We start from the raw sequence: 27,542 nt of genomic DNA on the forward strand, positions 1-27,542 counted from the left end.
TCATTTTCTGTGTTTCTCTTCCTTGTCTCCAGTTTTACTACCTGGTCCTTCGCCAGATGTGTGCCTGTTAGCAGTGTTGTTGTTCAAGAACATCTTGTCCATGCCTTTGAGAGCTTCAGTCAGGTAGTTTTGGAGGGCCGTGAGGGCAGCGCAGATAGCGGGGGCCCCAAAGCCGTGGGTGATGAGGCTGAAGTGAGTCAAGCAGCTCTGAATGCCCGGTTCCAAAATGGGGGTGGGCCGGCTGTTCCCAATGGGCGTTCTGTCCTGGGCCAAGAGATCTGTAAATTCTTTACAAAGTTGCCTGCGGGGAAGAGAGAAAGGCAAAGAGAGGGGGAGAGGGAGAGAAGAGCTGTTGTTAGGCTCATCCAACACTTTTCTGTGACAACCAAGGGGCGGGTTCAGGCTAAAATTGATCCCAAGATACAAGATGGGACCTTTTTGCCACCATCCTTTCCCCCAGAAGTTCTTGGGGACCAGCCAGGGCGAGCCAGCAGCTCCCTGCTCAGAATGATGCTCTTCAGGGGATAACTCCAGTTCTGGAGGTTAAAATCTCTCCAGCAGCCACAGGGGTGCTTCTGAAGCACTGTGAAAACCCAGCCCTGCCTGGTGGCTTCAGAAACAACCAGGCTGAAAGGGAAATGTGCCCTGGATCTGCCAAGCACCCATCCTCCTGGAGGCCTGACCCTGGCTCAAGGCAGCTCCCAGAAATACTCTTCCTGAAGGAAAGCACAGCCATGCACTGAGAGCTATTGGGTGCCACAGGGACCTGGCTCAGGGAAGGGCTAAAACAGAGCCTCTGCTCAGGCTGGGCCACCTTACTGAGAAAAATCAGGATTTTGGGACTCCATGCTGGCTGATTCGTGGCATGAGAAGCCAAGCTAGCAATTCCCATTTTATTCTGGGGGCATGACACCTCAATTACCACATCAGAGTTGACATCTGGCTCTTGGTTGTTTGTCTGCACCTTTGAAAAATCTGATTCGATTTTTCTAATGAATTCACACATAAACATTTTATTTTAAATTACTCTGGTCCAAAAGGCCTTCAAGTCAACAGGTGCCTGGGCAATGCAGAAACCCTGGAGGCTGGTGGGGTTGGTTCCCACAGGAATAGTTTCTTTAAGGATACCCAAAGGAATTAGGTTTTTTTAAGACAGGTGCCTACCCAGGGACTGGAGATAAAAAAGACCAGAATTAAAAGGGGAAAGGAAAAAAAAAAAAAAAAAAGAAACCCTTAAAAAAGACTTTCAGCTCTCATCCTCTGAAATTCTCTGAAATTCCCAGTGGGTTAAAGGTTTCAGAGGGTGAGGAAAGATAAAGGTCTACTTCTATGTGTATTATCCATTAAGAAAGTGCAAGAGAGGAAACTTTGAATTTGGAGAACAAACAGTAATGAGTCCAACATTTTACATCTTCAAAGAGCAAAGCAGGGTCTGCGAGCAATTAAAGTTCTGGGACATTAATATCTTCTGACCCTGCGGAAAAGGGCAATCAAATTCCAATCACGTCTAAGAAACATCTGGACAAATTTGAGCAAATGATTTTTCAACCCTCCATATATTTCTTTAAATTACACTGTCATCGGAGGCAAGCCACGTCCCAGAGCGTGAAATAAATGAGAGCTGTTTGGGCTGGGATTTTCCTTTTTTTTCTTTTTTTTTTTTTTTCCCCTTTTCATTCCTGACAGACAAAGATGTGTGAACACTCAGCACCCACTGCCGAGTACCCGAGCAAACCATGAAGCAGCCTGGGAGGCACAGCCTGGTGTAGATCATCACTTACAGCAAACCCACAGAGGAACTCCCAAGGGACCGAAATGGGTTGGGGGGGGCAAATCGAGAATAATTAGCAGTGCATGGTGGTGGGCTTTATTTTTTTCTTCTTTTTTTTCTTTTTTTCTTTTTTTTTAATTAAATCGTATGGGAAAGGCATTGCAATTTGGTAGCAGACAGACAGGTGTGTATGTGAGCAGCAGCAGGGACAGAGAAACACACCGTGGAAGCAAATAACAAATTTTTGGTCCGCTTTACACCAAAATTATTTGACTGGGCATGGCTTGGAAGTGATGCCCAACAGCTAGGGGAGCACCACCTATAATCTCTATAGGGGCAGGGTCTGTTGGCAGGATCCCCACTGAAAAGGGGTGCACAGGTCCTTTGGGCGATTTGAGCATCCTTCCTCCCCGCGGGCCTGCTGGAATTTAGAGCCTGGAAATTCTGTCTGCTTTCCAAACGGGCTCAGAGGAAGAGTTTGAGGACGGGGAGGATTTTCCTCGAGAAGGGCAGAAGGACAAGAGTTAACTTGGCACTCACTTTGTAGCAAGCAGCATGTTTTTCCTGGAGTGGAGGTCGCTGGGGTCCGTGTGCTGTCTGTTCAGGTACTCAGAAACAGCTTTGGCTGGGAACTCCGTTTCACAGATGTACCCAAAATCCCGAGCTAAATGAACGGCCTCACCTGGAGGGAACGAGACGGGAATTACCTCCGGGCACCGCCGGCCCCGGGCTGGGCTGCCTCCGACCCGCCGGGACACCGGGCGGAGCCCACGGCTCCCCTGGGGACACCAGCTCCTCCGAGCCGTGTTTGGAAACCTCTCATCACCCCTTCCAACTCAGGGACAGGCTCCAGTTGTGTGTTTTCCCCCCACCAGCCCTACTTTGGGGACAGAAGTCGATGGGACAGATTTTGAGCTGATAAGATTGGTCTTTGCACTCGTGTGGGTCCGTACCCATCAGCTGATTGTGCAGAACGGAGGGAAGAGCTCACACACACCCACCACACACACACACACAGAGCTTTAAAATTAACTGGACCAAGGAAAAACGCAAGAGGAAACTGGTCAAATCCTGAAAAACTAAGGACCCAAACTTCTCTAAAGACAGAGAAACCATTCCTGTTTCAATACTTCATATCATTGTCCAGATTTTTACAGATGTGGATATATTATTATTCTTAATGTTAATTCTTTGTTGGATGTTATAGACACAATTTATTCATACACAGGGCACTACCATCATTATCACAGTTATCACCACATCTGTAAAATTATGGAGATAATTGCATTTAGCCTGATGGCAATTAAAAAATCTGCATTTTTAGCTGACCATCGTGCGACAAGAACTCTTTTCTGCCGAGTAGAAAGATAACAGCTAATGGCAACTTTTTCTGTGAACAAAATAATTATTATTCTAACTCTAATTCTAATTCACTTTCCCTGCCTGCCTGGTTTCAGGTTTCTTGCCTACAGAGGTTTGTGTCATCCAACTCCTACTGATGTACTTCATGCCACAAGAAGACAGTAGCTGCAGAATGGAGGAAAAGAGGAGGGGGGGGAGAAAAAACCCTCAGACTCTAGAGGGATTCCACCAGATTATAGCTCAGCCCCTCTAGAATAAAGCGTTAAACCCTTTAAAGCATCGCCCGAGGGACGAGGGGGAAGATTTCCAGCAAGCAGGTATGTCTAATAACTCCAGGACCGCGTTATTTTTAACTATCAGGAGCCGCTTTCCAACGTCATCTGCTGCTCTCCAATGGCTCTCGCTAATCATCAAACCGGTTAATGAAGGCGAGGGCACCCGGCAGAGCCTGGAGGGGGGGTTCCCGACCCGGCACGGTCCTCCCAGGCAGCCTTCGGGCACCGCGGGCCGGGACCGACCGGAGCGTTCCTGTTCCTGGCCATGCAGGAGCAGCTGTGCTAAACCTGGCTGCTGGCAGGAAGGAGGGAAAAAAAAATAGGAAAAAAAAAAAAGGAAAAAAGGAGATAAAACTCCATCAGGTGCAGCTTCTTCCAAAAGGAGGGAACTCTCCGGAGGCAAACTGTTGATTTGTACGGGAATCAGGGGAGTGGAGGGGAATGTACACCTTACTGCACACTTGACACAGATTTTAGCATCACTGCACAAAACCCCACCGGCTTTTGAACCTCACACCAGCTGCGGGGAGGGGCTGGTGCCTCTGCGAGCAGAGGGCACCGTGTTCCAGGGCACTAACAGGGAGCTCAGGGTCACTCGTGCCCCCCGAAATGCTTCACACCTTCTATAGCTGCACCCGTAACCCACCCTGAGCCTCCTCTCGGTGGAGCAGGAGCTCCCGCCCCTCAGCCCCCGTCTTTTTGCGAGCCTTCCTCCAGCTCTGCAAGCGGCAAGGTCTTGTCGCTCACATAACTCAATCAAAAGAGTGGAAAAGTTAATATCTAGCACAAATATTTGTGCTCGCTTTATGCGCAGAAGAGATAAGTGGATTATTTATACGCCTCTCGGTGTGTGTGTGTAATGCAGATACATGTAATTCATAATTGCAGCCATACTATCCCGGTTAGGTTTTTTTTGGAGGAAGTCCAACTTCTCTTAGCATAAACACGCACATAACCCTAAACTTATTAGTGGCTCTAACTTTTCCTTGTCGATACAGTAACAACAAATCAAAGAAACTCGCTGGCCACCAAAATGACATTAGTTGAGTTGAAACGTCAGTCTGCCCTTCCCTCTCTCCTTCCTGAGGAGTAGCTGGTCTCTGTTCCCCTCCAGCCACCTTAAGGGAAACAGAGCTCTGCTACTCTCAAATTCCTCTGCTTTCTTACCAAAAAACAAAGAAGGAAAAAAGTAATTTTGCATTGTTTTTCCTCGCTGAGCATCCTGTAGTGGCCATAAATCAGCTCAGGAAGAGTGAATTAACAGGAGGATGGAGATCTGGAGTTGGAGATCACAGAATGGAAATTAATAGGATGAGGAGTGGGACTGCCCTGCAGAGTTACACACGCACACAAATGTACACGCACATTTCCACACGTACACACACAGACACGCTCCCTCACTCTTGCCACCAAGAGGAATCAGTGACCCTCCCGCCAGTGGCTTCATTTTTGAGAATGGGATCCTTAACCATGACGGTGTTCCCCCTAACCCACCCTGATTTTCACCTCTACAAGGCGTTCCCACCTGATCCCGAAAGTTGGTGGGGTTTTTTTGGTTGGTTTGTTTGTTTGTTTGTTTGTTTGGGGGGGAGGGTTGTTTGATTTAGTTGTTTTGTTTTTTTTTTTAAATTTTGGGTTTGTTGTTTTTTTTTTTTTTTTTTTTTGTAAATGCCAGACGGGAGCTCAGAGCAGAGGTGTAAAGGGAGCTGCGACCCTCGGCTTACCTTCCACCAGGGAGGTGAGTAAAGTGACATTTGCGGCCTTACGCCTGCCGGCTGGTAAATTCAAACCGATTTTTTCTAGCCTTTCTCGCAAAGATCTCCCCCCGTTTTTCGATTTGGCTCTAGAATTGCAAAGAAATTAACATCGTGATTAACCCCGCAGTGTTCCTGGAAGAAACGTTTATTCTGTGCAGTCAGCAAAGCCTGGGAGGATTTTCACTCGACGCTAAGGACTCTGGGGGTGTTGGTTTCTGCTCGGGTTTGCTGGGATTTTCTTAATTTCACCCAGAGGTAGAAGTGGGGATGAACCCACTTTTCTCCCGATTTTATCCAGGGAAATCAAAGAACGCCAAACAGGAATAATTAATGGAAAGGTTCTGACCTAGAGAGCAAGTGGGTATGATACCAAATTGTATTAAGATGTAATAAAGGGATGGACAGGAAGGTAGAGGAGGATTAAACCCTCTGTTGTTCCAGGAAAGAGCCAGAATAAGACGAGGGGATTAAAAAAAAACAAATAAATCTGAGAAGTTTGAAGGGAGTGTGCATGCGCCTGTGGATAAACTGAAAAGGAGGGAAATATTTATTAAACTGTTTCCCGCCTGTGAGTGTGTTCTTGTGCGAGGAGGCGATGCTGAGAGGAAGAGCTCACCTGAGGCAGGGTGCGTTATAAAGGGGGAATGGATTGCCTGGGGGAAGATTGGAATATCTGTCGGAGGTTACTGATAAGGGCAATAAAAGGGTGAGTGGGAAATTCAGAGCTATTGTTCGAACGCCCATGCATATGTAAACCCCCAGGGATGAAATCTTGCCACCTGCGAAGTTAGGGAGAGTTTTGGCACCTAAGAACAAAGTCTATCCCAACTCTCTCCTACTTCTTACTTAAAATTTGTTTAAGAATTAGAAGTCGCACTTAGAGAAAGGAAATCAGGAACTACAGAGGAGCCAGACTGGCTTCCCACTATTTTATATCGAAGTAAATAGGGCTGGATGGCAGAATCGCAAGAGAGCAGCTTTCTACGTCTCATCTGCTCTGAACCAAAATCTTGTTTAAAATTTAGATTCAAGATAGGAACTGAAGTCAGCAGCAGCCAATAATTATGGCTTGGGCCACGTCCAGAAATCTGCTGAAGTCCAATAATAATGCTTCTTTACCTTGGTAATTCTATTTTCTACAGAGCATCTCTCAGATGTTCTCCCTGCTCCATTTGTAGCTGTACAGAAGGAGCAGGCAGGTTTGCATCTGTAAGTAAAAATCTCTGCTGCTCTCCCTGGCAGCTGAACAATGATTACAGACATTCACATGGAACAGCAGCTATTTTAGGAGACCCCAATTCTCACGTGGATATTTGGGTGACTGGCCGCATGTGGCAGAACTTTCTCCCTCATCTCCAGACACGGAGCCAGAGCCCTTGACGTCATCACAGGATTTTTTTTCGGGGGCAAGGGGGGAGCCCCAAACATCGACTTTATTTTAAGGCATCTTAGAGCCAACATATCCCAGTTGCTGCTATAGGAGTTTTCAAGATATTTCCTCCTCTAAGATTAGCAACTTTTAAACAGGATCTAAGTTTATTCATTGTCAGTTCGCATGCATCTCTCCCCATTTAAAAGTTACGATTTTTATTCCAGTCTGGTGTCTGCCTCACACACAGAAAATGAAATCTTGTGCCCTCTCAGCCTGAGTGTGTGAACTGGTACCTCATATTGTAACCTCGTGGTTTCTCGCCTGTTGTGACTGGAGACAGAGCCTGAGCTCACCTTTCTTACAGACAATCCACAGTCCCTCAGGCACTGCCAAGAAGAAAAAGCCCTTTCTCCCTGGTAGCTTTTCCAGCTAATGGCCTCAGAGCTTAAATTCTTGCTGCTTCTACATAAAAGCCCATTCTCCCACTTATGATGGAGTGGCAACCGAACCTCAGGGTTATTCCTTGCTCCCCACTTTCTTTAGTGCCAACAATGCCAACTATTTAGAGGTCTTCATGAAAATTCACCAGGACATTAGTGGGTGATTTGCAAAATATTGAGCAGCAAAGGCCTCGAGACCAGCTGTGAGCGGCAACAACTTTTTCTGTGTGAAGCACAAAGTTTCTGACTTTCAGAGCTACCTGTTGGTGGCTTTCCTTTAGTCAGGGTCTTGCCTACCTTACAGTTTGCCTGTCAGATCCCTGCCCATTCCTTGTGTGACACCGCGTGTCATAATTGACATAATTGCTTGATCGTTACTGCCATGCAGAGCAAACCTCGTGGGTTCATCCAGGAAATCCCTAGAAATACATCAGGTCCTGAAATACTTGCAGTTCAGCCTGAAACACACCCAACAGGGCATTTTATTTTGTCCACTTTCTGAGAGAGAAGTATGAGGAGGAGAAAAGATAGTGTGTGCATGGACAAGGAGAAAATCTTTCTCTGTCAGTTCCTTCATTTGTGGCTAAACAAGGTCAAATATTTCTCCACTCTCCGTGCATCCATCCCAATGTTTGAACACAGCATATTTTTGCCTTTATCAGCAGCGTTACACACACCGGCTCTGACAGTAGGATCAATGCATATTTGAAATCATCTGTACTGTTGACCAAGGGTTTCTGGTGCGTGCACGGAGGCCCAGACACATTCACACGTTTGCCCCAGCCTCTTACCTTCTAAGTACTCCTCCTAGGAGGGATGCGTTCAGACACTCTGGAGGAGAAAGGCGTCTCTGAACTTCTCCCACAGTTACTTTATACTTTGAAGTTGAGCTAAGCAAAGACAAGCGGCCGGGTACAGAGCAAAACACCTCTCCGGTATTGACCGAAATTCCACCCAGGAAGCCATCTTTATTCATCATCAAAGAAGTAACAGATTTTGGAGGAACCGGAACTGGAGAAAGAAAAGGGGAGGAGGGGAGAGAGAAACCATCACGCCACGAAGGAGCACAGGGTAACCACAGTCTCTCTGACATGCACAGAACAGCAAAATGAAAGGGAGTTTTGAATCTCTGGCTACCTCCAGCAACCTAAAGGGTGCTGCTCCCCCAACCTCTAGGAAAGTGCTCCATGAATGATGGATGGAGAGAAGGGTGGTACAGTACAGCCTCTATGCAGGGTTTGATCATTGGGAAATAAAATACATATTGGCAAGCACCTGGCAACTTTCGGGTTTGAGCCTGTGTCTCACCCAGAGCCCCCCGATGCCTTTTGTACAACGGACAGCGCCTTTCTGGAGGGGAAAAAAAGAGGAAAATTTACTTTTTTTTGGCTAATGTTTCCATTACTGCTAAGCTGAGCCAGGAATAAATTCACTACACAAAGGGAGTTGCTGTCTTAAATAAGTATCAAGGCTGGAGGATACAGCAATGAGAAGACAGCTCTGTTATTGCTTTGTGTTTTTATTAAGTCTGGTTTATGAAATAAAATGAGTCTTTTCCTTCAGAAAAATGAACACCAGGAAAAAAATATCTGGTCTAACCGTGGTGCTCTCCACTCTGATCATATTGTGCTGTCCGTGAATTAGAAGGAACTCTCCTGCCTCTAAATAAAACTGATTTACTTACTGCAACACGTATTTAAAGGTAGTTATAGGGAAAAGTAAAAGGAGAATGATAAAGTGAAACTAAACAAAATAAAACCATGTTGTTCTCTCTAAGATAAAAATAAGTTTTTCTTTTCTCTGAGAAACCAGTGAGGTTATTTTAAGAGTAACCAAGGGATTATAACGAACAAATTCCTATAATAGCAACCAGACACACTCAGAAATAAACAAAAAAAAAAAAATTGGATGAGCTAAAACCGAGAGCAATTCCCCCGTGACATGAATTTTGTTTACAAATGAACTTAAATAACTCCCTCATAATTGTGTGTAACTGTTATGATTTACAGCAGGTGCTCTAATCAATCACCCAATCACTTTAATTTATAGGGAGCCTCGCTGCATTTTCCCAGTTGTTTCATTTCTGCAAGTAATTGATAACAAACCATACTTAAGGTATGTTTTATGCAGGAGTTAATAAGAGCTGACAGCTGCTACTGCAGCTTCCTCCCGGATCCGCGGCAACACGCGTTTCCTTATAGAAAATATAGGCTGAAATCGGGGCTTTCGCTGGTGGGAGAGCCCGGGCAGTCCAGCGGGCATGTTTCAGAGGAGAAGACTAATTGATTACACACCCTCTTCAAGCAGATACTGCTCCACAATCTCCCGTTTCCACTCAATCAATTGCAAAACCAATTCGGCAAATAATAAGGTTCTATTATGCACATATGCCAGCTATTTAGGTAGTTATAATACATGTCAGTTAAGTCATAAAAGCCCTGTTTATTTGCAACATATCTGGAGAATCAAACCATTAGGGTTGAGCGGATATTTAAGTCGTCTGGAGCTGCTAAACAATAAGATCGGGTATCCTAATATATTACCAAGTGCTAACTACTGGGCAATTGCCAATTTTATAACCTCGGTGCATGGAATAGACACAACCGTGTTTCACTGTTTTTATTGCAGATCATTTCCTACTGCCAGACCAGACCCCCACAATAAAAGCTCTATAACAGCTAAAAACCAAAAGGCATGTCGATTTTAGATATACATATTGCTTCGAATGCCTTGTATATAGTCTCCAGTATAAACAAATTATTTTGAGTGGCTTGACTTCAGGGAATTGGAAAGTGAAATGGATTCCTATTTCTCTATTATTTTTAGTTGGGCACTTTATGCAGCTCATAAAGGCGGTTTCAAATAGTTTGAGAATGGCTCAGAAATAGTTATAAAAGAGTTAGAAGCCCACTCCTACTTTCGTTGATATTATTAGGATTTTTTTTTGCCATTGATTCTATAGGAAAAGACCTGTTTGTATATCAGAGGCAGTACCAGCAGACCAAAAAATTGTATTTGTATTTTCCCCCTCTATATACATAAGTATATATCTTATTCATGCACAATGATCTGTCTGAGTGAAGCATCAGGTAGAAAAAAATAGATCTTTTTTTTAAAAAGTTGGATTAAAGCAGTGCCACCAGACAGATTTTCATGACTGGCATTTTTTTTCCTTGGGACAAACACACGAGCTCTGTGGTTCGAGTACACCTTTACCGTGGCTATATTTAGTGACCAGTTTATCAGGTCACTGTCCAGTGAACTGAGAAATTAAACAAGAGGCAGCAATTCCACGAACATCTGATCTTAGTCCAAACTCACTAAAGAGAGAAGGACCCGTGCAATGCTTAAATGTACCTCACCCCGCTCGCTTTGGCCTTTCGGAGCACTCATTACATTAGTTAACCTTTGAATTATGGATTTTCACGTGCTCGGTGGTTTTTTTTCCCCCTTGCAAATTGCTTTTGGGAAGCAGGCTGGCTCCCTTCCCTGCTATGCTGAGAGCTCCTCAGCTTCTTTTCCTAGCAGCGTTTCCCTGAAAAGGACGGTATGAACAAACCCATCAGCTGCAGCTTGATAGCTCTGAACCCATTTGAGAGGCTTGCCAGGCGGTGTAAGCATATCTATTGCAATTTCATAGCTTCAGAGAGATCTATTCTATCTAGGCTCTATATCTTCTGTAAATTACCTAATGCTGCCTCAAAAAAGTGTTTGCCATGGAATGAATTATCTCTATCTATATCATATCTATATGTTTATCATGGCTGGAGCTTTTCAGACACAGCCCAGACATCAGCAGAGATAACAGAACGTGGAGCTTTTGTGGGTGAGGAGATCTCCACGTCCGTGCGTGCAGCTGCATGTGTCAAATCCCTGCGCGTATGTAAATAAACCCGAATGCAGAGTGTATTTTTAGCCAATGTCAACTTCCCCAGTTGGTCAGGGACTGCCACAACTGCTGAAATGACACAGAATAACACACACGTATCCACGCAGCGTCCCCACCGCTCCTGCTTTCACTTTTTCCCATTTAGTTCCTGTCATCCCCAGCAGAAACTGTTCGATTTTCTTTCACTCCCAAACTCTACTTGCTGAGTGTGTGTGAGCACTCACAAATACATAATTCCCCCTTTCAAAATCTCTGCTTTCTCTCTTCTTTTATTTTTCCTTATTTACCTCCTTTCTCTTTTCCCCCCCTCTTCTTCTTTTCCATCCCTTCATCTCTTTCCCCCCCCTTCTCCTTTTCCATCCCTTTATCTCCTTTTCTTCCCTCTTTTTTTTTTTTTTCTTTCTCTCCTCCTGTGGTTACTTCCAGCCTCTTTGTCATTTCTCCCCCTTCCATTTCTCTTCAGCTTATCAATAAACCGGGAGAGCAACAGTAGCCGCTTGATTTGTTAGTAATTATAAGCATACTGTTCCTGCAAACGGGATCTCTAGATGAGTGAGATCGCTTTAGAACGACAGCAGGAAATGGTGGGGAAATGGAGCATGGCGAAACTCAGCGTGAAGCTTTCAGTTCTTTACATGTTTACAATTTTCTGTGCATACATTAAGTCTTAGGCTTTTTCTTTCCTTTTTTTTTTTTTTTTCTTTTTTTGGTGGTGGATTTCTGTTGGGCTGCTCGCCACAAACGTGTGAAAATGCCCAAAAATGTGAATGCACAAGTGGAGATGGGGTGAAAAAAACTAAAGAAATAATAGGGTTATGTCCTGCAAAAAGCTGTTCAATAAGGGATAAGGGTTTAAACTATGGCTATCATTGCAATAACCCAGCTGAATAATATCGTAGTCGGACAGTCAGATAAATTACCAATCAGAAGAAATACTTCTCGTGTTTCTTGCTAGAAAACATCGTGGGCAACTTAATTACTAATAAACTATCAAACTAATTCCAAAAATTTTACTCTGCCTGGGCTTCAAATGAGCAAGAAGTTCTTTGTCCATGCTAACAACAGGACTTTGCTCTAAGTGGTGATTCGGTCTGACTCAGGAGCCAAGCCTAAAACGTCCGGGAGCAGCGTCTGAGGCGCTGAAACTGAAGAGACCCGGATCTTATCTTAATTTTAAAGAACAAGCACAAAAAGTGCACGTTCATCTCGCATTTCCTTCTGTCCCTCTCGTCCTCTGCTCTCCTCCAGCCCCTCTCCCCGTCCCCTGAAAGCTGGGGCTGAGTTTCAAGGTGGAATGTATTCCCCCGAAACCTCTTTGCATTTAATTACAGGGGATCCTCAGGTTCAGTGGGTAACCCGGGAATAAGCACGAAACCGAGCGGCATTGAAGCAGCATCTCTCGAGCCCCAGATCCACCACCTGAAAAGCTGAGGCCAGAGCGGTTCTCAGTTAATCATTGATCAGCTGTTCCGAGGGGTGGGCAGGAAACTCGTGCTGGATTATTAACAGCTAAAAACAAAAGGTTAAGACACCTTCTTTCATGTGTTTCCTTAAAATAGGAGGAACAACGGAGGGTGTTTGCAAGACCATGAATTAAGGTCTTCAAGTTAAAATGGCCTTTCATGCTAAATCAGATGTGAGTGTGCGGACGATCGTCAGAAACAGCTGAAAGTAAATAAATACATCAGAATAATTTAAAGGTCACTGACTGTGCCCCAGAGTCACAAAAAATTAACTTGGGACTCAGGCCATGTTAGGTTTTGCAGGAAGGCAACTTCTTTCACCATAGAGAGTGCCAAGGAAATTTCAGATGAGCATTTTACAAGGGGACCCGATCTTTTATTCCTGACACATGGCACACCTTCTCTACATTTCATCAAAAATCGAGAGAAAGGCCTCAAAACGTGCAGCCGGTAAGCTCTGAAAGCTGAGTTGAATCTGATATTAATGTTCTTGGTGATTATTATCATCTTGATGATTTATCTGGTTCCCTCCCTCCCACTTCCACCACCCAAATCTTAATGGAAGTGGGAGTTAAAGATGATTTTTTAATGTCTCGTTGGATTTTTAGGCTGTTAATGTACCGCATCCTTCTCATTATTAGTTTATTGATTGTTCATCGACCAGCCCCCTTCAAATCGTATTAACCACCCTCTGCCAGTTTAGATTAGGGGAGTTTAAAAAGCACCTTTCATTATTTCAGCGCCACCACCACCACGGTGGAGTTCAGGCTTGGTAGCTTAATGCTCGCTCTAATGGGGCAGCTAAGAGACAAGGGGCCACGGTCCCTGCCTATTGCATTAATAGCTCAAAGGGGGCTAATACAGAAAATTAGCCTTAAACGAGCTCTGGAGATCTCCAAATGAAAGAGCCATTTATCACGCTGGCTACCTTCACTCCACTCGTTTGCTCTCTCTACTGGGAACAACTCATTTCCTCTTAACTAAATTACTTCAGAAATGTCAAGTAAGCTCGGGTAGCAAACATAACAAGAGCCTGGGTATATGTAAGCTGTTGTGTGGGATCGATACGTGGGATAAATCAATAGCCGTGTATGAATCCCTATATAATTTCCTTAATATTTTGGCAAACCTTTTGCATGGAGAGATAATTCCCTCTGCAGGCCTCAGAGGCCATAAAGGAACAGACACAGCCTGGGTGATATAATTAAGTTTAGGCTTCAAGTCCCATCATAGTTTTCCCACTACTTTGCAATGAAAGAATTTGAGGCCCTGAACTCGGATTGGGTGGAGCAGACCCCCTGCAACCCTCTTCTACAGAATATGAGTCACAGGAGTGCTCCACTGCACAAAAATCTGTCAATACCTGTGTGTCTATCTATCCGTGCCATCTGCCTGCAAGAACGACTCACAGAGTTGAAATAACTTGTTCTTGTTTCAAAGTACACCCTCACAGCTACAAACTGCAGGGAACAAAGTGAAATTGATACTGAATGCTGTGCTGCTCCTTCCCTCGTCCTGATTAAATATTGACTGCCACAAATGTGACCTGCTATTTATTACCCGTTTCTCTTCCTCTGCACCCACGAAACTAGCTGTGCAAAAAACCAAAAATTAAAAAAAAAAAAAAAAGGAATGAAAAAAATAATACAATATTCCTTTATGCTGGAAAGTTCCTTGGATCTCAGCCTTACTTCTAAGGAAGAAAATGCTGCTACAGTGACTTTTAAGGAGTTGCAAATGCATCTCGGGCTCTTTCTTAGTAACCTTGTAACCTTATTTCCAAAGAGCACGTGTCTCCTGTTCATCATGTGCTAACTCAGAGTATCTCCTCTGGCTGCAAATAGGCACAAGTAATCCCACCTAGATGGGACTGGGTCTCTTCAGGCAGCAGCTGCTCCATCTGGGGCCGTTTCGATGCCCACACACACGAAGCACACCTAAATATATGCCTAATGCATATAAAAACCTCTACCTAATACGCAATAATTGCAGGCATTGACATTCTAGCGCTACTCGCTGTCTAATTGCACCACCCAGCACGCACATGGAATGTCTCCGCTGTCCTCGTCAGCTGAAGGAGGGAGAGACACAGGCGTGCTGTGTGTTACAGGGGAAAAAAAAAAAAAAAAAGAGTATTTTGGATTCTGTATTCTGCGAAAGACCATCATGGAACAAGCTTAGAAAGGAGTCTCTCGACCACAAATCAAGTGCCAATTAATCAAATGCACCCAAGAGGGAGTGTATGAGGTGTCAAGTGGGGGTGGGGAAGAGGGAGGAGAGTGAGAAAAAAAAAAGTTAAAAATACAACCAGAAATCATCAGGTTACAGACCTTGAGTACAAACACCACCAAACATTCAAACTGAGCCAAAACAGCAGAAACATACAACCCTTTTTTTTTCTTTCCCTTTTAAAGTTCAGTAACTTTCAATTTCTTAAAGAAAAAAAACCCCAAACCCTTCGACCTTTCAACCAATAGTCATAAATGGTGCTGTCAAATGGTCTTCAAGTTTTCATTAGTCCTTACTCAAATAACCAGACTTGATCTTGTGTGTGAAAGAGAGACCGTACATGGATATTTAAATTTAAAAAAAAAAAAAAAAAAGAAACCAAAAAACCCAAACAACCAACAGCAAAACAAACAATAAATACACGGAAAGACCTCATGCTGCCTTCAACACATTTTACATAAACACCCTCCCTGTTATTTTGCTTTACATCCTAAAAAATCGTCGCTGTTAAACTATTTGTGCGCATTTGACAAATAGCAAGGTCCTGGAGATAAGTGCCGTTGATAGTAAGCATAAGGGACAGCGGTTTTAAACCTCATCTCTGGGACTTAAAATTGAATCTAGAAATAGAAACTCCTTAGATAATTAAAGATAGCTTTCCCTCCATTTGCAGCGTGTGATCTGTTTAATGTCTATCAGCATAACACAACACTAATCGCCAAGCATCTTCGAGTGACTGTCAGAGAAATGTAAAAAAATTAAGCAGCTGCAATACGCCCAAAATGAGTTATTGTAATTACATTTAATTAGTTTAATTAGTTAATTATTTTGCTTACAGCTGTACAAGAGACTGCAAACATTTGTTAATATCACATTCGCTTTAACAGTATGGGGTGATTCTGCAGTTACACTAAATCATGGGCGCATATGTAGAAAGATGTAAAAAATGGGCACGGGGAAGGGGGGAATCTTGGGGGAAGGGGGGAATCTTGGAGGGAGCGGGAAGGGGGCTGAGTCTGCCTTTCCGTGGGCATCTCTTTCTCTCCTCTCCGCGTTTGATTCGCCTGGGAAATGCATTTAAGCCCCAAAGGGAATCAACCCCTTCCCCCATTAAAAGCCAAGGGGTCCCCACCGAAGAGTATCGGGGGGAGAAGGGGAGGGAAGGGGGGCGGTGGCAACTGCATCGGAGCACGGGGTGCCCCATTAGAGAGCATTCGTGTAATTAAACCCTTTGAAGGGCGGGGAAGGCGGGGATATAAACTTTTCCTTTCTCGTGTCTTATCCCTTCGCTCTATCTGCTGATCCAATCAACTATTCATCTTGCTGCCATGGGTGCCTGCTTCCCGGAGAAATTCATTGCCCCAAAGTCAAAATATATCATGAAGATATCGCTACACAGTAAAAGTTTGTCTAGCTTGTTGGAATAATCCATACCTTTTTTAATGACAGACTGGTCCAATAAGTTCATACCGCTGTTATTGGCATCTTCAACTGACTGTGGATATAAAAACATCACTATTCAAATTGACTGGATATTAAAGAATCACGTACATAAATCATGTCATTCCAAACTGGAGTCCCTGTTATTTCCATTTATATTAATTCACTAGGGGAGGAGGGATTTTTTTTATTGTTGTTGTTATTACTATTATTATTATTGTTCTTATTATTATTTCCCCCAATCGACAAGGAAATTAAATTCTTACAAATTATATAGTCTTCTAATAAAACAAAAGGAGGTGTGAAGCATATGGGGTGCAATACTGGTTTTGTTATCTTATAAAACATAGATATCACATAGGCTTCTTTGCATTCCATAAAGCTTTATATTTCTTCCTTTGAAAATGTGGCAATTTGGCAACATCTGCAAGATCTATTGCATGACATAAATGAACACGATTAAGGACAACTTAAATGCTCCCTCCCCTTTCCTCCCCCTCCTCCTTTTTCTTTTTTTTTTTTTTTTGTTTGTTTGTTTGTTTAACCCTGCTACATTTTACTAATTCAAGGGCCATTTACTTTTTATATATCATAGTTTACATTATGGACTTTTAATTAAAGCCTGAGCCTTTCGGAGCGCAGTGCAACGCCCACATCGTAGAGGGGACGAGCAGAAAGAGATTTACAGCTCCCGAGGTTGCTTCCATGTCCTGAATTAGTGGGGACGGGGAGGGAGGAGCAGGAATACACATTATCAAAAGTAGGAACCATCAAATTGATTGTCTAGGAAAAAAGTCTCCGAATTTCAAAGCCTTGTTTCCCCCTTTTTTCCGCCCTTTCTTTCCAGCCTGCCGAGGAGCACACCTGTTATTATGGCATTAACTTCTTTAGCAGGGAAGAGAACAAAGACGGGCACAGAGGACACAGCAAATGTTGGGTCTCATTTCTCAAAACGAAAGTGGGATATACAAACCGCGCCCCCCCCAGACAAAACAAAATTACTGGTGAGTCTGCGTTTGGCACAGTAAAGCCATGTCCAAAAAAGAAGAGGTGTCATAAGAACTATTTATAGCAGAATTCTGACAGGTTCCGTTTTAGGGTAAATTCTGAGGTAAAGGGGGACCTTTGGGTTTCTTGGCTTCATTATTCTATTTTTCCCATTACTATTACTAAAGAGTTTGGGTTTTTCAGTGTTACTGCGTATTTGGGGAGCTGTCACGATTTTCCTTGATGAGCAAAGCACCTTTCCAGAAAAGCAATGATTTACTTCACCATGATTTTAACTTTATCTTTGCTATGCCGAGAAGCTGAGCTTATTCGGATCCGGCCCTTATCTCCATCTCTGTGCTCAGCGGAGACATTCCAGATGGAATGTGGTTTAGGAGAAAATTACATCTCCCCAAAATACGATGGAACAATATTTTCTATGAGAGTTTTCCCTTCATTTTCCTTGAATCCACCCTCAAACGAGTGCACACGCAGAGCGGTGCCTTATGTGCTGTGTTTGGGCATGGCTGTGTCTCTCTCTCATAATCAATAGGCTACATACCTAAAGGGCACAAAATAAAATTACAAAGTCTTCCCTCCTTTCCCTGAGCAGCTCCCAACGAGGGATGATGAGCAAATCCTGCAGCCTGCTGGAGTGCAGCGTGGTGCACCTCGATGGCACAGAAACCGAGGTAAACGTGAAACATCACCTTCTCTTTTTCTTTTTTCCCTTTTTTTTTTTTTTTTCCCTTTTTTTCCCCATCTTTCCTCCTTATCTCACCTTATCTCTGGAGTCGATGGTTGCGCGCACCCTTTATGCGTGTGCGTGCACTCAGCTCGCTCCATCAGCAACGTGGGTTAGTTGTTGTAGTTAATGAGAAGACTCCTGTCTGATTTTCTATCTAATTACGCCCTCCTGCTGGGTTTTTGTACAGGATATTCGCTCAGCATGCTGGCAGTTAATAGTCACAGAGAGGATCGTAAAGATTTAATTAGGACTGCATGCGGAAACGTGGAAAAACAACTCAGACTTTTAATTACTAGACTTCTTTAGTTAAAAGTGATACCAGGGGTTACTTTATAAGAGACTTGGGTGTTTTGGTGCAACTTAACTTTCCGTGTCTCTAGCTTGTACGTAGTAGCAGCGTGAGTGAGGAGGAGGAGGAGCGGAGGTGTGTATGCAGGGAGGGGAAAGGTGATGAGTTTCCAGATATACTTGAAAAATCTGGAGAGGAAGATTCCCCTCCCTTCCCTCCTCCAATAATCTGAGAGCGTGAAGCTTCCCAAGTACTACCTATAACCACCTTATTCAACTTCTGTGGATGCATCTGAGTGAAAACCTTAAAAACTGACCTCTATATTTTCCTTCAAAGAGTCTACAGAATCTGAATTTCCCCCCTCCATTTTTCCTTCATCGAATCCTTTACTACTGTAATCCTACTTTAACCCAGCCGGTGCGAAAAATATCTGGGAGTGCAAAGGTGGATTTTTTTTCAGAGTCCCTATTAGATGATGCAAATTTTTGTTCAATAAGGAGGTCTTGGCTTCTCTGTTCCCTGTCTGAAGGCTGTAAATAGCAGACTGAAAATTCCTCTCGAGAGGGGCAGCAATAGCAATACAGTGTGTCCTGTTTACAAAAACAGAGCCCTATCGTGTTACAATCACTTAATTCTAGCCCTGGACAATGGCTCACACATGGACTGGATTTGGTGTTTATAAAATAACCACTGTTTCTTTCTGTCACGCACTCTCTTTCTCTGTCTCCTTCTCCTCAGCCCAGCCCATTCTCATGGCACATGTTTGATCAAACATGCATAAGCTACAGCAAAGAGAAACATCTTTATCCAACTGTACATCTAGATAGCCGTTCAACTTTTTGGACAACTGAAATAAGGAAAAAAAGCCCAGTATCTGAAACCCTTCCTGAAAATTATATCTAGTGACTGTGGATAATGAGTATACATCGCCTGAATAAAAATTCCTGTTGCTAGAAAAGGTTCCTCGGATTTAGAATAAATCCATGTTAAATACCAAGGTGGAAAACTGCCCAACTTCATCTGTCACTAGTGGAGGGACAAGAATAGAAAATGCTGAGTGGCAGCAGCGAGTTTTGGGCTGCTTTCCCTCCTGCCTGCGTTGACTTGCAGTTGGACACCTCTTCCTTCACGTGTTTCTCCTTGGGATACCCTCCTCTCCCTCTTCCCCTCCTCCCCCAACCTGGGAACAAACTTTCAGAAATAAGGGGCCTGTTTAATCTCCTGGTGTCCCAGTGCCCCAAACCAAAGCCCCAGCCCTGCAGGTCCGCAGCCCCGTCTGTCCCATCCCATCCCCATCCTATCGCACCCACCCTGGCCCCGCCAGCCCCGGCCAGCAGGTCGCGGGTGGCCGCGGGTGGCCCCGATGCTCCCAGACCATCGAGGGGAGGCACTTTGCACCAGTGCAGTGCCCTTCCCGCAGAAGGGATGTTTCATTGGGAAATGGATGGGGAACTGCTTTATTTGAACTCCTTCTTTCCTATTATTTCTTCTCTCCCTTCTCTTCTTTATGTCTTTCTTTCCTTCCCTATCTTTTCCCTTCCTTTCCCTCTCTTGTCTTCTCGTCTTTTCCCCTCCCCTTTCGTCCTTTCTGCATTTTATCTTTTTCTTCTCTTTTTATCTCTTTCCTCCCTTTCCCTCTCCTCTGTTATACTCTCTTTCCCACAAAAGCACAACAATTAGCGGCTACTCTTTGGGGAAAGTGTAAATATCCAGGCACAAACAGTACCTAAAGCCTATCGGCTGCAGAGAGAAAGGAGGAGAGCGATCTGCTTTCTGCATTCACAGAGGTAAAACTCGCCTTGACTTGAAAACCACTTTGTCTGAGCCAGGAATGCGAGACAAGACCTGCGCATCGCACCCGCGGCGGCCAGGGCTGCCCCCAGGTCTCAAAGCCACCTCGGAAACCCGCAGAAAGCAGCGACCCGACGGTCACTGAGCTCGGAGGCAGGAGCAGGTCCAAACAGCAAAACCTTGCTTTTTCTAAAACATTTCGCCCCAGCCAAGCTCGGGGATTTTCCCGTGCAGCCCTGAGACAAGCCTCAAGCCAAAGCAATGCATCCCCTCTGCTTCCCTGCCGCTCATTCCTCTCATGTTCAGCAGCATCCCTTTTTCACGGCTATTTTTTATCTTCCCAGCTCCTCTTTCCCCCTTTTTTTTCCTTTTCTGTGACTTTGAGGTTGCTATTTCATTCAGTGGCCCATACCTTTATACATACCAAGACTAAATGCATATACGGATATGATACATGATAAAGAAATTCTGGGGGGGGGGGAAAATATAAAAACGCATGGAGGGGAACCCCCAAATCCCGATTAGGAGAGACTGAGGCAGGACTTGGACCCTGGAGGCTCCAGCCCCCGCCTCGGGGTCCCCACGGGCTGGCCATGCCCTGCTCCAGCAAGGTGCAGACCGCCCCAGCAGCGAAGCTGTTAAGGGTCCTTCTGTTTTTAGGGAATAACACGTGATGATGAGTTTCGCGTGGGATGGAAGAAAGCTGGGAAATACTGTGCTTTGAGCCCGGCGAAACTCCTTTGTTATCCAAAAGAGGGAATGAAAGTATTTAAAATCAGCGCTACCTTACCAAGAACACTTAACAAATAAGGGGGTGGGGGGACGGACAAGGAACTTCAGTTATTGCTTTTGATTTGGGTTTTGTTTATAATTTCCCTCCCTCCTAGATGAAAAATGCAGTAATTCGACAGTTTCATCAAAATCTCTGAACGGCAGGAAATTGGTTGGGGGGAGGAAGGGGAGGGTGGAGGGGAGTGGAAGATGAGATTGCATGGGAAATAACTGGGATTTGAAAAGCCAAGCTTGAACTCTGCCAGCTTTTGAAACACGTGGAATATTTAGAGCAGCATGTCTGCCTTCCCCCTGCACTTTGCTGCTTTGCCATGTAGGGGAGGGTTTATAAAGCAGAGCCTGTGCGTGACAGCGAGGAAATAAATTCTCTTATTAAAAAAAAAAATTCAAAAAATAGAAAAATAGAGGAAGAGGGAGGGGGAGTACCACAGTTACAAAACCGGTGTGCAAAAAGAATGGCAACCCACAGTAATACTGCTGGAAATCCCTCAGTGACCATTCCTAGCCGAGGGACGGGGACTCCAGCTGCACGGCCCAGGAGAAAGAAACGCGGTGCCTTACCTGGACCTCCTCCATGCCTGGGTGTCCGATGCCATGCAGAGAAAGGCTGTCCCCCATGCCGGAGTCAAGGCCATGGTGAGCTGAGTGCAGGAGGACATCTGGCCTCCGTACTGAGTGGTAGTCCCGCCTGGGGTCCAGTCCCGAGAGCTGGGGCAGGGCGGCCCGAGGCTGTGGCAGCAGTGACCCGGTTTCTGATCCCACCTCTTGCCTCTGCCTCTGTCCCCAGGGGTGCTGCTGGGGCTGATGCAAGGGGTTTAGGGAGTAGGGGTCATTGACATGGGAGTAAGGGTCCTGGCTTTGGTGGTAAGGAAGAGGCTGGTAGGGGGGTGGGAAATAAGGCGGCTGGAAATCCGAGGATGGGGTGTGAGAGAGCGGAGGAGCGCTGGAGTAGGGTCCCTGCGAGACGGATCCCAGCTGGGACAGCCTGGAACTGTGGCTGGGCACTCCATCATGCCGGTCCTACAAGCGGAACGACATACAAACAACAACAAAAAAAGAGGAACTTTTTAGAAAAAAAAAAAAACAACAACAAAACCAACAATGACAAAAAAAAAAAAAAAAAAAACCAACAACAAAAAAAACCCAAAAAACCAAACAAACCACGAAAAATCAAAAGAAGCACAAACCCACCCCGGAGTTAAATAAAATAAAATAAGATGTAAACAGCTGGAAAGTGGGATTCAGATGTGCCCCCTTCTCCCTCCACTTATTAGAAATGTTCCAATGTTTTGCACCCACGTCGTGCCTATTCCCAGGAACTATCAAGGAGGGGGAAGGGGAGGGGGTGTGAGGGAGAATTGCTAAATGTCATAATTAAAAATGTAGGACTAGTGCTCCAAATACATGTACGATCTGCAATTTCAGACCAGTAATATAATTCCCAATCCACAGCCCCCTCAAATCAAACCAAAGGGGAAAAGAGAAAACATTAAAAAATTAAGAGCACCAAACCACCCGTCTATCCAGGCAACCCACCCCTTCTCCTGCCTAAAGTTTCCCAACATCTGTTTATTCCCTCTGCTCAAGTCCTGTAACTCAAAATCACCAACCCATTTTCACGTGGAAAAGCCCAAAAAGAAAGTTGCACTTCTCGGAAGACTCCGAGGTGAGAAGTTGTGTGAAAATGGACTCGGGGAAAAGAAAAAAAAAAAGGAAAATGAAAAAAAAAAAAAAAAGAAAAGAAAAAAGAAAGCCAGAAAGCCAAAATAAAAATTACAGGGAATTTTTGCTTAAAGGGGGTCAAGCCCTTAAAAATATTTTTTTTTTAAAAAATCAAATCAAATAAAAATGAAACATCGGTATTGAACATCCAGACGCTATGATTTCTGCAGCAACTTCCAGTGTCTTTTGTTTCCTTTTCCAATATTATATTCCGGAGAATGGGGTGGGGGTTAATTGTAATGAAAAGTCTTTGGGGTGTGTGGGGGGGACAGGGGGTGGGGGGAGTGTGTAGAGGCTTCAGAGAAAAGGTGGGAGAGGAGTTTTGTCCAACTCCAACGCACTGAAACTGCGAGGTTAAAGTAAACAAGAAAAATATCTATTCCACAAAGTGTAGTTCAAACCCCCACAAGCAATGGCACACATGGCTTAAAAAAAAAAAAGAAAAACAACAAGGAAAAAAAGTTCTTTTTCCCCCTGCTCTCCCCCCAAACTCCCCTAGCTCAAATCGGGAACACACAATGCAAAAAGGGAGAAGCAGCTGCAAGCCTCCTCCAATTATTGTGCTAAATTACCAAGCCAAAGGCGTTTAAAAAGACAGAGAGAGGGAGAGAGAGACACAACAGATCGAGAGAGAGAGAGAGAACATGCAATTCTAGTACAACATGGATCCAAACTCACCATGGCGGAATAGGTGTGGACTAACATCTGGAAATAAAAAAAGTCTTGTAATAGCTAAAAATAAAATAATGGTGATAATACTAACAATTGGAGGGAAAAATATCAAGGAGATCTGCAAAGGGACGTGTTGGACACAGGAGAACAGCTTGAGATATTTCGAAGTCTATCCATCAAAAAAAAAAAGGTTAAAAAAAAAAAAAAAGAAAAAAATAAAAAAGACCAGTGCCCCCAAAACCGAGCCTGGAAACCTCTATCTACATATATGATTTACCCCTCCCTCTCGGGGTTTTTTTCCTCCTTTTTTTTTTTTCTTTTTTGGTTTTTGTTGGTTTTGTTTTTTTTTTTTTGTTTTGCTTTTTTTTTTGCCTTTGAGCTCCCAAATACAATCCTCTTCAACCCAAGGCTAGGCTCAGACTGCTCCGCTACCCCTTCCTCCCTTTCCTTCTCTACACCGCCTCATAATAATTGATATTCATGACTATTAATATTACACGACTACTTTAAAGGGAGAATGCAGGACCAAATGGAGCGTGAAGCTGGCAGCCAGCTCGAGAGCTCCCCTACTATTGTAAATGACGTTCATTCAGTGGAGAATTACTAGATGTAATCAGACGAGGGGGGCTGGCAGAGGCAGAGTTTGGGGAGAGGGAGAGGGGGAAAAAGTTTAGCGAGGAAGAGGCAGAACTTCAATTAACTCGAGCGGAGGAAGATGCGGAAAGTAGAGACTGCTGAGCTGGAGCAAGGAAGCGAGATGAAGCAATGCTTGAGGCAGAAAAGAAGAGGAAGAAGAAGAAGAAGAAGAAGAAGAAGAAGAAGAAGAAGAGAAAAGTATATTTACTTTTCGTTTTAATATATATTTAATTATACATTCCTAATGCGAAGAATTGATTGCCTTTGGTGCTTTTGTTCTTGCAGTTTGGTGTTGGGGTTTTTAAGCAAATAACGAAGAAAAAGGATTTTTTTTTGTTATTTTTAAAGGAATGGAAGAAGAAGCGTGCAGCCACTGTAACATATATCTATTTACAGTGAAGATTAAGCCTTTCTGCTGCATGTTACAGATCATACTTATTTGCAATAGCCAAATAAATACTTGAATCTGCATTGTTGGGGTCCACTTTTTTTTTTTTTTGTCTGAATCATCTTTCTACCGCCTGATATGAAAAAAAAATATATATACGGACATAGATCTCCCGATTTCCACCCAAATGTGAAATGCATGGAGTGAATTTTAAAGGATAGTAAATTTATAGTTTTGAGGCAAAGCCAGGGGCGATATAAAACCTTTTTGATGTTGCAGGAACCCGTTCAACTGGACTGTCTGCCATTTCTGTTAAAGTTCAACTTACGTTCCTTCCTAAATAGACTCACACTTCTCAGAGCTGCCCCCCCTGCACGCACACACACACACTTTTGTTTTAAGAACAGATTCAGTTTAAGTGGCTGAGACGCCATCGAGCTGTTAATTATACATCGGAAAGAAGAGAGAGAGAAACACTTTTTAACATAAATCTAGAGGGTTTAAGGCCTTAAAAAAAAAAAAAAAAGAACAATTTTTTTTTTTTTTTTTTTTATGGCGAGGCTACACATTACAAAATGCCCTGGAGCGCATCCCCAAGTTAGGATACACCCTGCCCGCGGCCAAATCCCACCCAGCCGCTCCCCCAACTCTTCTCTCCCACGGCAACCTACAAACGTGGGTGTCTGTAAATCCACAGCGCCTTAAAACCCCCCATCAAAAGCAGGGTGGAAAAAAAGCCTTCATCCCTCGGCAGCAGGGACGGGAGATGTTTTGTCGCCTGCTGCTGCAGGCAGAGACAATGGCCGGGCTGCGCCGGGAGACGGGGAGGGAAAAGCAGCGAGGGTTTAGCGGGCTGGGGACGCGCGGGGACACGCACAAACACACACACGCACACGCACACACACACACAAACACACGCACACACACAAACACACGCACACACACAAGCACACACACACACACACACGTGTGTGCGCTCGCTCCCTGCTCCTCCTGCAAATGCTGTTTTTTGCCGATGGTAATTAGCCTGACGGCAGCTTTTGGGAGTGAGACATTTCTCCCGTGCGGCCGGCGCGTCCCCTCCCCGCTTCCCTCCATCCCATCCTTTCTCCGGCCGGGAGCAGCCGGAGCTGTACCTTCCCTCGGTTTCTTTCTGCGCTTTTCCCGGGAGTTTCCCTTCTGTAAGTGCCAAGGCGCTCCCGGAGGGGAGGTGATGCGGGGCTGGGGACGGGGCGGCCCCGACGGCGCTTCCCGGGGGGCTGCGGCCGCTTCCCGATCCCAGCCCTGCCCGGCTCCTGCCCGTCCGCTTCCCAGTACACGTCCGCTGCCCGATCCCCGGCCCCTGCCAAGCAGGCAGCCCCTCGCTCTGTATCCCCTCTCTCCTTGGTGCCCAGCCCCTGCCCGCTCCTTGCCCGGTTCCCGGTGGCTGCCCGGTCTCACCCGGCTCCTGTCCGGTCCCACCCCGGTCCCGGTCTCCCGTCCCTGCTCAGTGCCCAGTCCTCTCCCGGCCTCTGTTCTGTCCCCGCTCCCTGCTCCGTCGCTGATCCCTGCTCGATCCCCAGCCTCTTCCCAGACCCTGCCACGTTCCTGACCAGCCCCTGCTCGGTCCCCGGTCCCTGCTCAGCCCCCAGTCCATCCCCAGCCCTTGTCCTGTCCCCGGTCCCTTCCCTGTCCCCGGTCCCTTCCTTGTCCCCGGCCCCTTCCCGGTCCCCGGTCCCTGCCCGGCCGCCTCCCCTCGGAGCAGCTCCCGCGCTGGAGGTGGCGGGTTGCCCTTCTGAAAATCTCCCCCCATGATCGCCGTGCAAACACCTCCCACTTAATTAAAAAATAAAAACAATAGAAAAAAATTAGAATATTATTTTGCGGAGCGCCATCCTCACTCATATTTTCAAGGTTTTTTTTTCTTTTTTTTTCCCTTCGTTTCTGAAGAATCCCGCACGCTGGTTTAACTTACAAGGAATACACTGGAGGACCCCGTTAGGGAAAGATCCGGCTCAGGAAACCGTGCAAAATTAAGAAAGGTTTCGCAGTGTTTGAGCTGAGATTTTTTTTCCTCCCCCCTTGGTTTGCTTTTTAACCTCGAAAATAAGGTCTGGATAAAGCTCACAACTTTCCGTGTCCGCGGACTATGCGGAGCTGCCTCTGACTGTATCGGTTCGGGTGTGTGAACTCACACACGCACAAGAATGTACGTGCCGCTTAATTAATGCCGGTATATGTACACATGCACATCTTATCTGTGGGTGTAGAGGTATTAAAAAGTCGTAAAAAACATATCCGATTGTGAAAACAAGAAAAAACAATAATAAAAAAAAAATCCATATTCGGGTTGATCTGAGCTTGGAATTGCAAAATAAAAAATAAAAGAAAGAAATGCATCCAGTCCCTGAATACCGGATTGTGTTTCTTTTCTATTTTTTCTCTCTTTTAAAAATTTTCCTTAATATTTGCCTATATTTAATCGAATTATATATAATTGGAGGTCTAAACAATCAAACTCTTGCCTTTAAGTTGCCTCATTCCAATCCCCAGATCATTTCTTTGATGTTTTAAATCGCATCAAACAGCTTTTCCATGAAAAAAAAAATTAAAAAGTTTAGGACTTGGCATGCTGAATACAAATATGCAAATAAATAAGCATTTAAGCATTTACTCTCTGTTTCCCATCTCTATATTCGTGTGTGCTGGTGTATGTCTCTATTTCTGCCTGGATCTATATGTAGAGATATATATGCATTATATAGCCATGCCTGTATCTATATGCTAGATGTATATTTAAATATACATATACCCTCTTACTCATATGCATATTATATACTCACCTCATAGATATCTTCATACTTGACATTTTCAACCAGTTTCCAGAGCATGATGGCAGGCTGTTCTCTAGGAGGTGAGTGCATTCATGTGAAGAGCAGATGTCTGGATTCTCAGTACTTCTCTGTCTGTAATGATCCATCTATAATTGGAAATGGGGGACAGACACCAAATCCGACGTTCCTCTTCCATCGCAACTTATATCTGTTGTCTGAAACAATAGGCTGCAGAAGCCTACCTCAATGGGATAGTAAAAAACATTATCTGCTGCATAGTTACATATAGCTACAGACATATATGTGACTAGATATAGACATATACACACATATAGAGACTTATATGCAGGCATATAAAATATATACATACACTGAGCTGCACGACCACAGATTTACACATACAGGCACCCACACACACGTTTATCTCTGAACAGGCAACTTTTCCCCATGTATAGACATATTAGTTGCCACATTTAGATATGTAAATTATATCTATTCTTCCACATGTGGGCACATGGAGACTGCATGTTACATAGGCACATGTGCACACAAACCTGGTTAGTTTGTATAGGAGTGTATTTAAATGCATATATGTGAATCTAGTTAGACATTTACACACATATATGTTGGTATAGAGGATTAAATACACACGTTGTGCAGTGCATATATCTGCTATTTTAGCTGATGGTTGGATGGATGCATAGAT

The 27,542-nt window shown here is 44.5% G+C and overlaps 1 protein-coding gene across 1 annotated transcript; it reads right to left on the reverse strand.

Annotated features, from left to right (window-relative positions):
* TFAP2B (transcription factor AP-2 beta) lies at positions 1 to 26,926 on the reverse strand (the record flags this gene model as incomplete). The annotated part of the gene is made up of 7 exons (XM_084201693.1): positions 1 to 301; positions 2,312 to 2,453; positions 5,133 to 5,251; positions 7,769 to 7,988; positions 15,993 to 16,053; positions 21,167 to 21,625; positions 26,846 to 26,926. The coding sequence occupies 7 exons, from the start codon at positions 26,924 to 26,926 to the stop codon at positions 1 to 3; spliced, it is 1,383 nt and encodes a 460-aa protein (XP_084057819.1).
* Positions 26,927 to 27,542: the final 616 nt, after the last annotated feature.

Source organism: Fringilla coelebs (genome assembly GCF_963513975.1).
Source record: "Fringilla coelebs genome assembly, chromosome: 3".
Taxonomy (NCBI): Eukaryota; Metazoa; Chordata; class Aves; order Passeriformes; family Fringillidae; genus Fringilla; species Fringilla coelebs.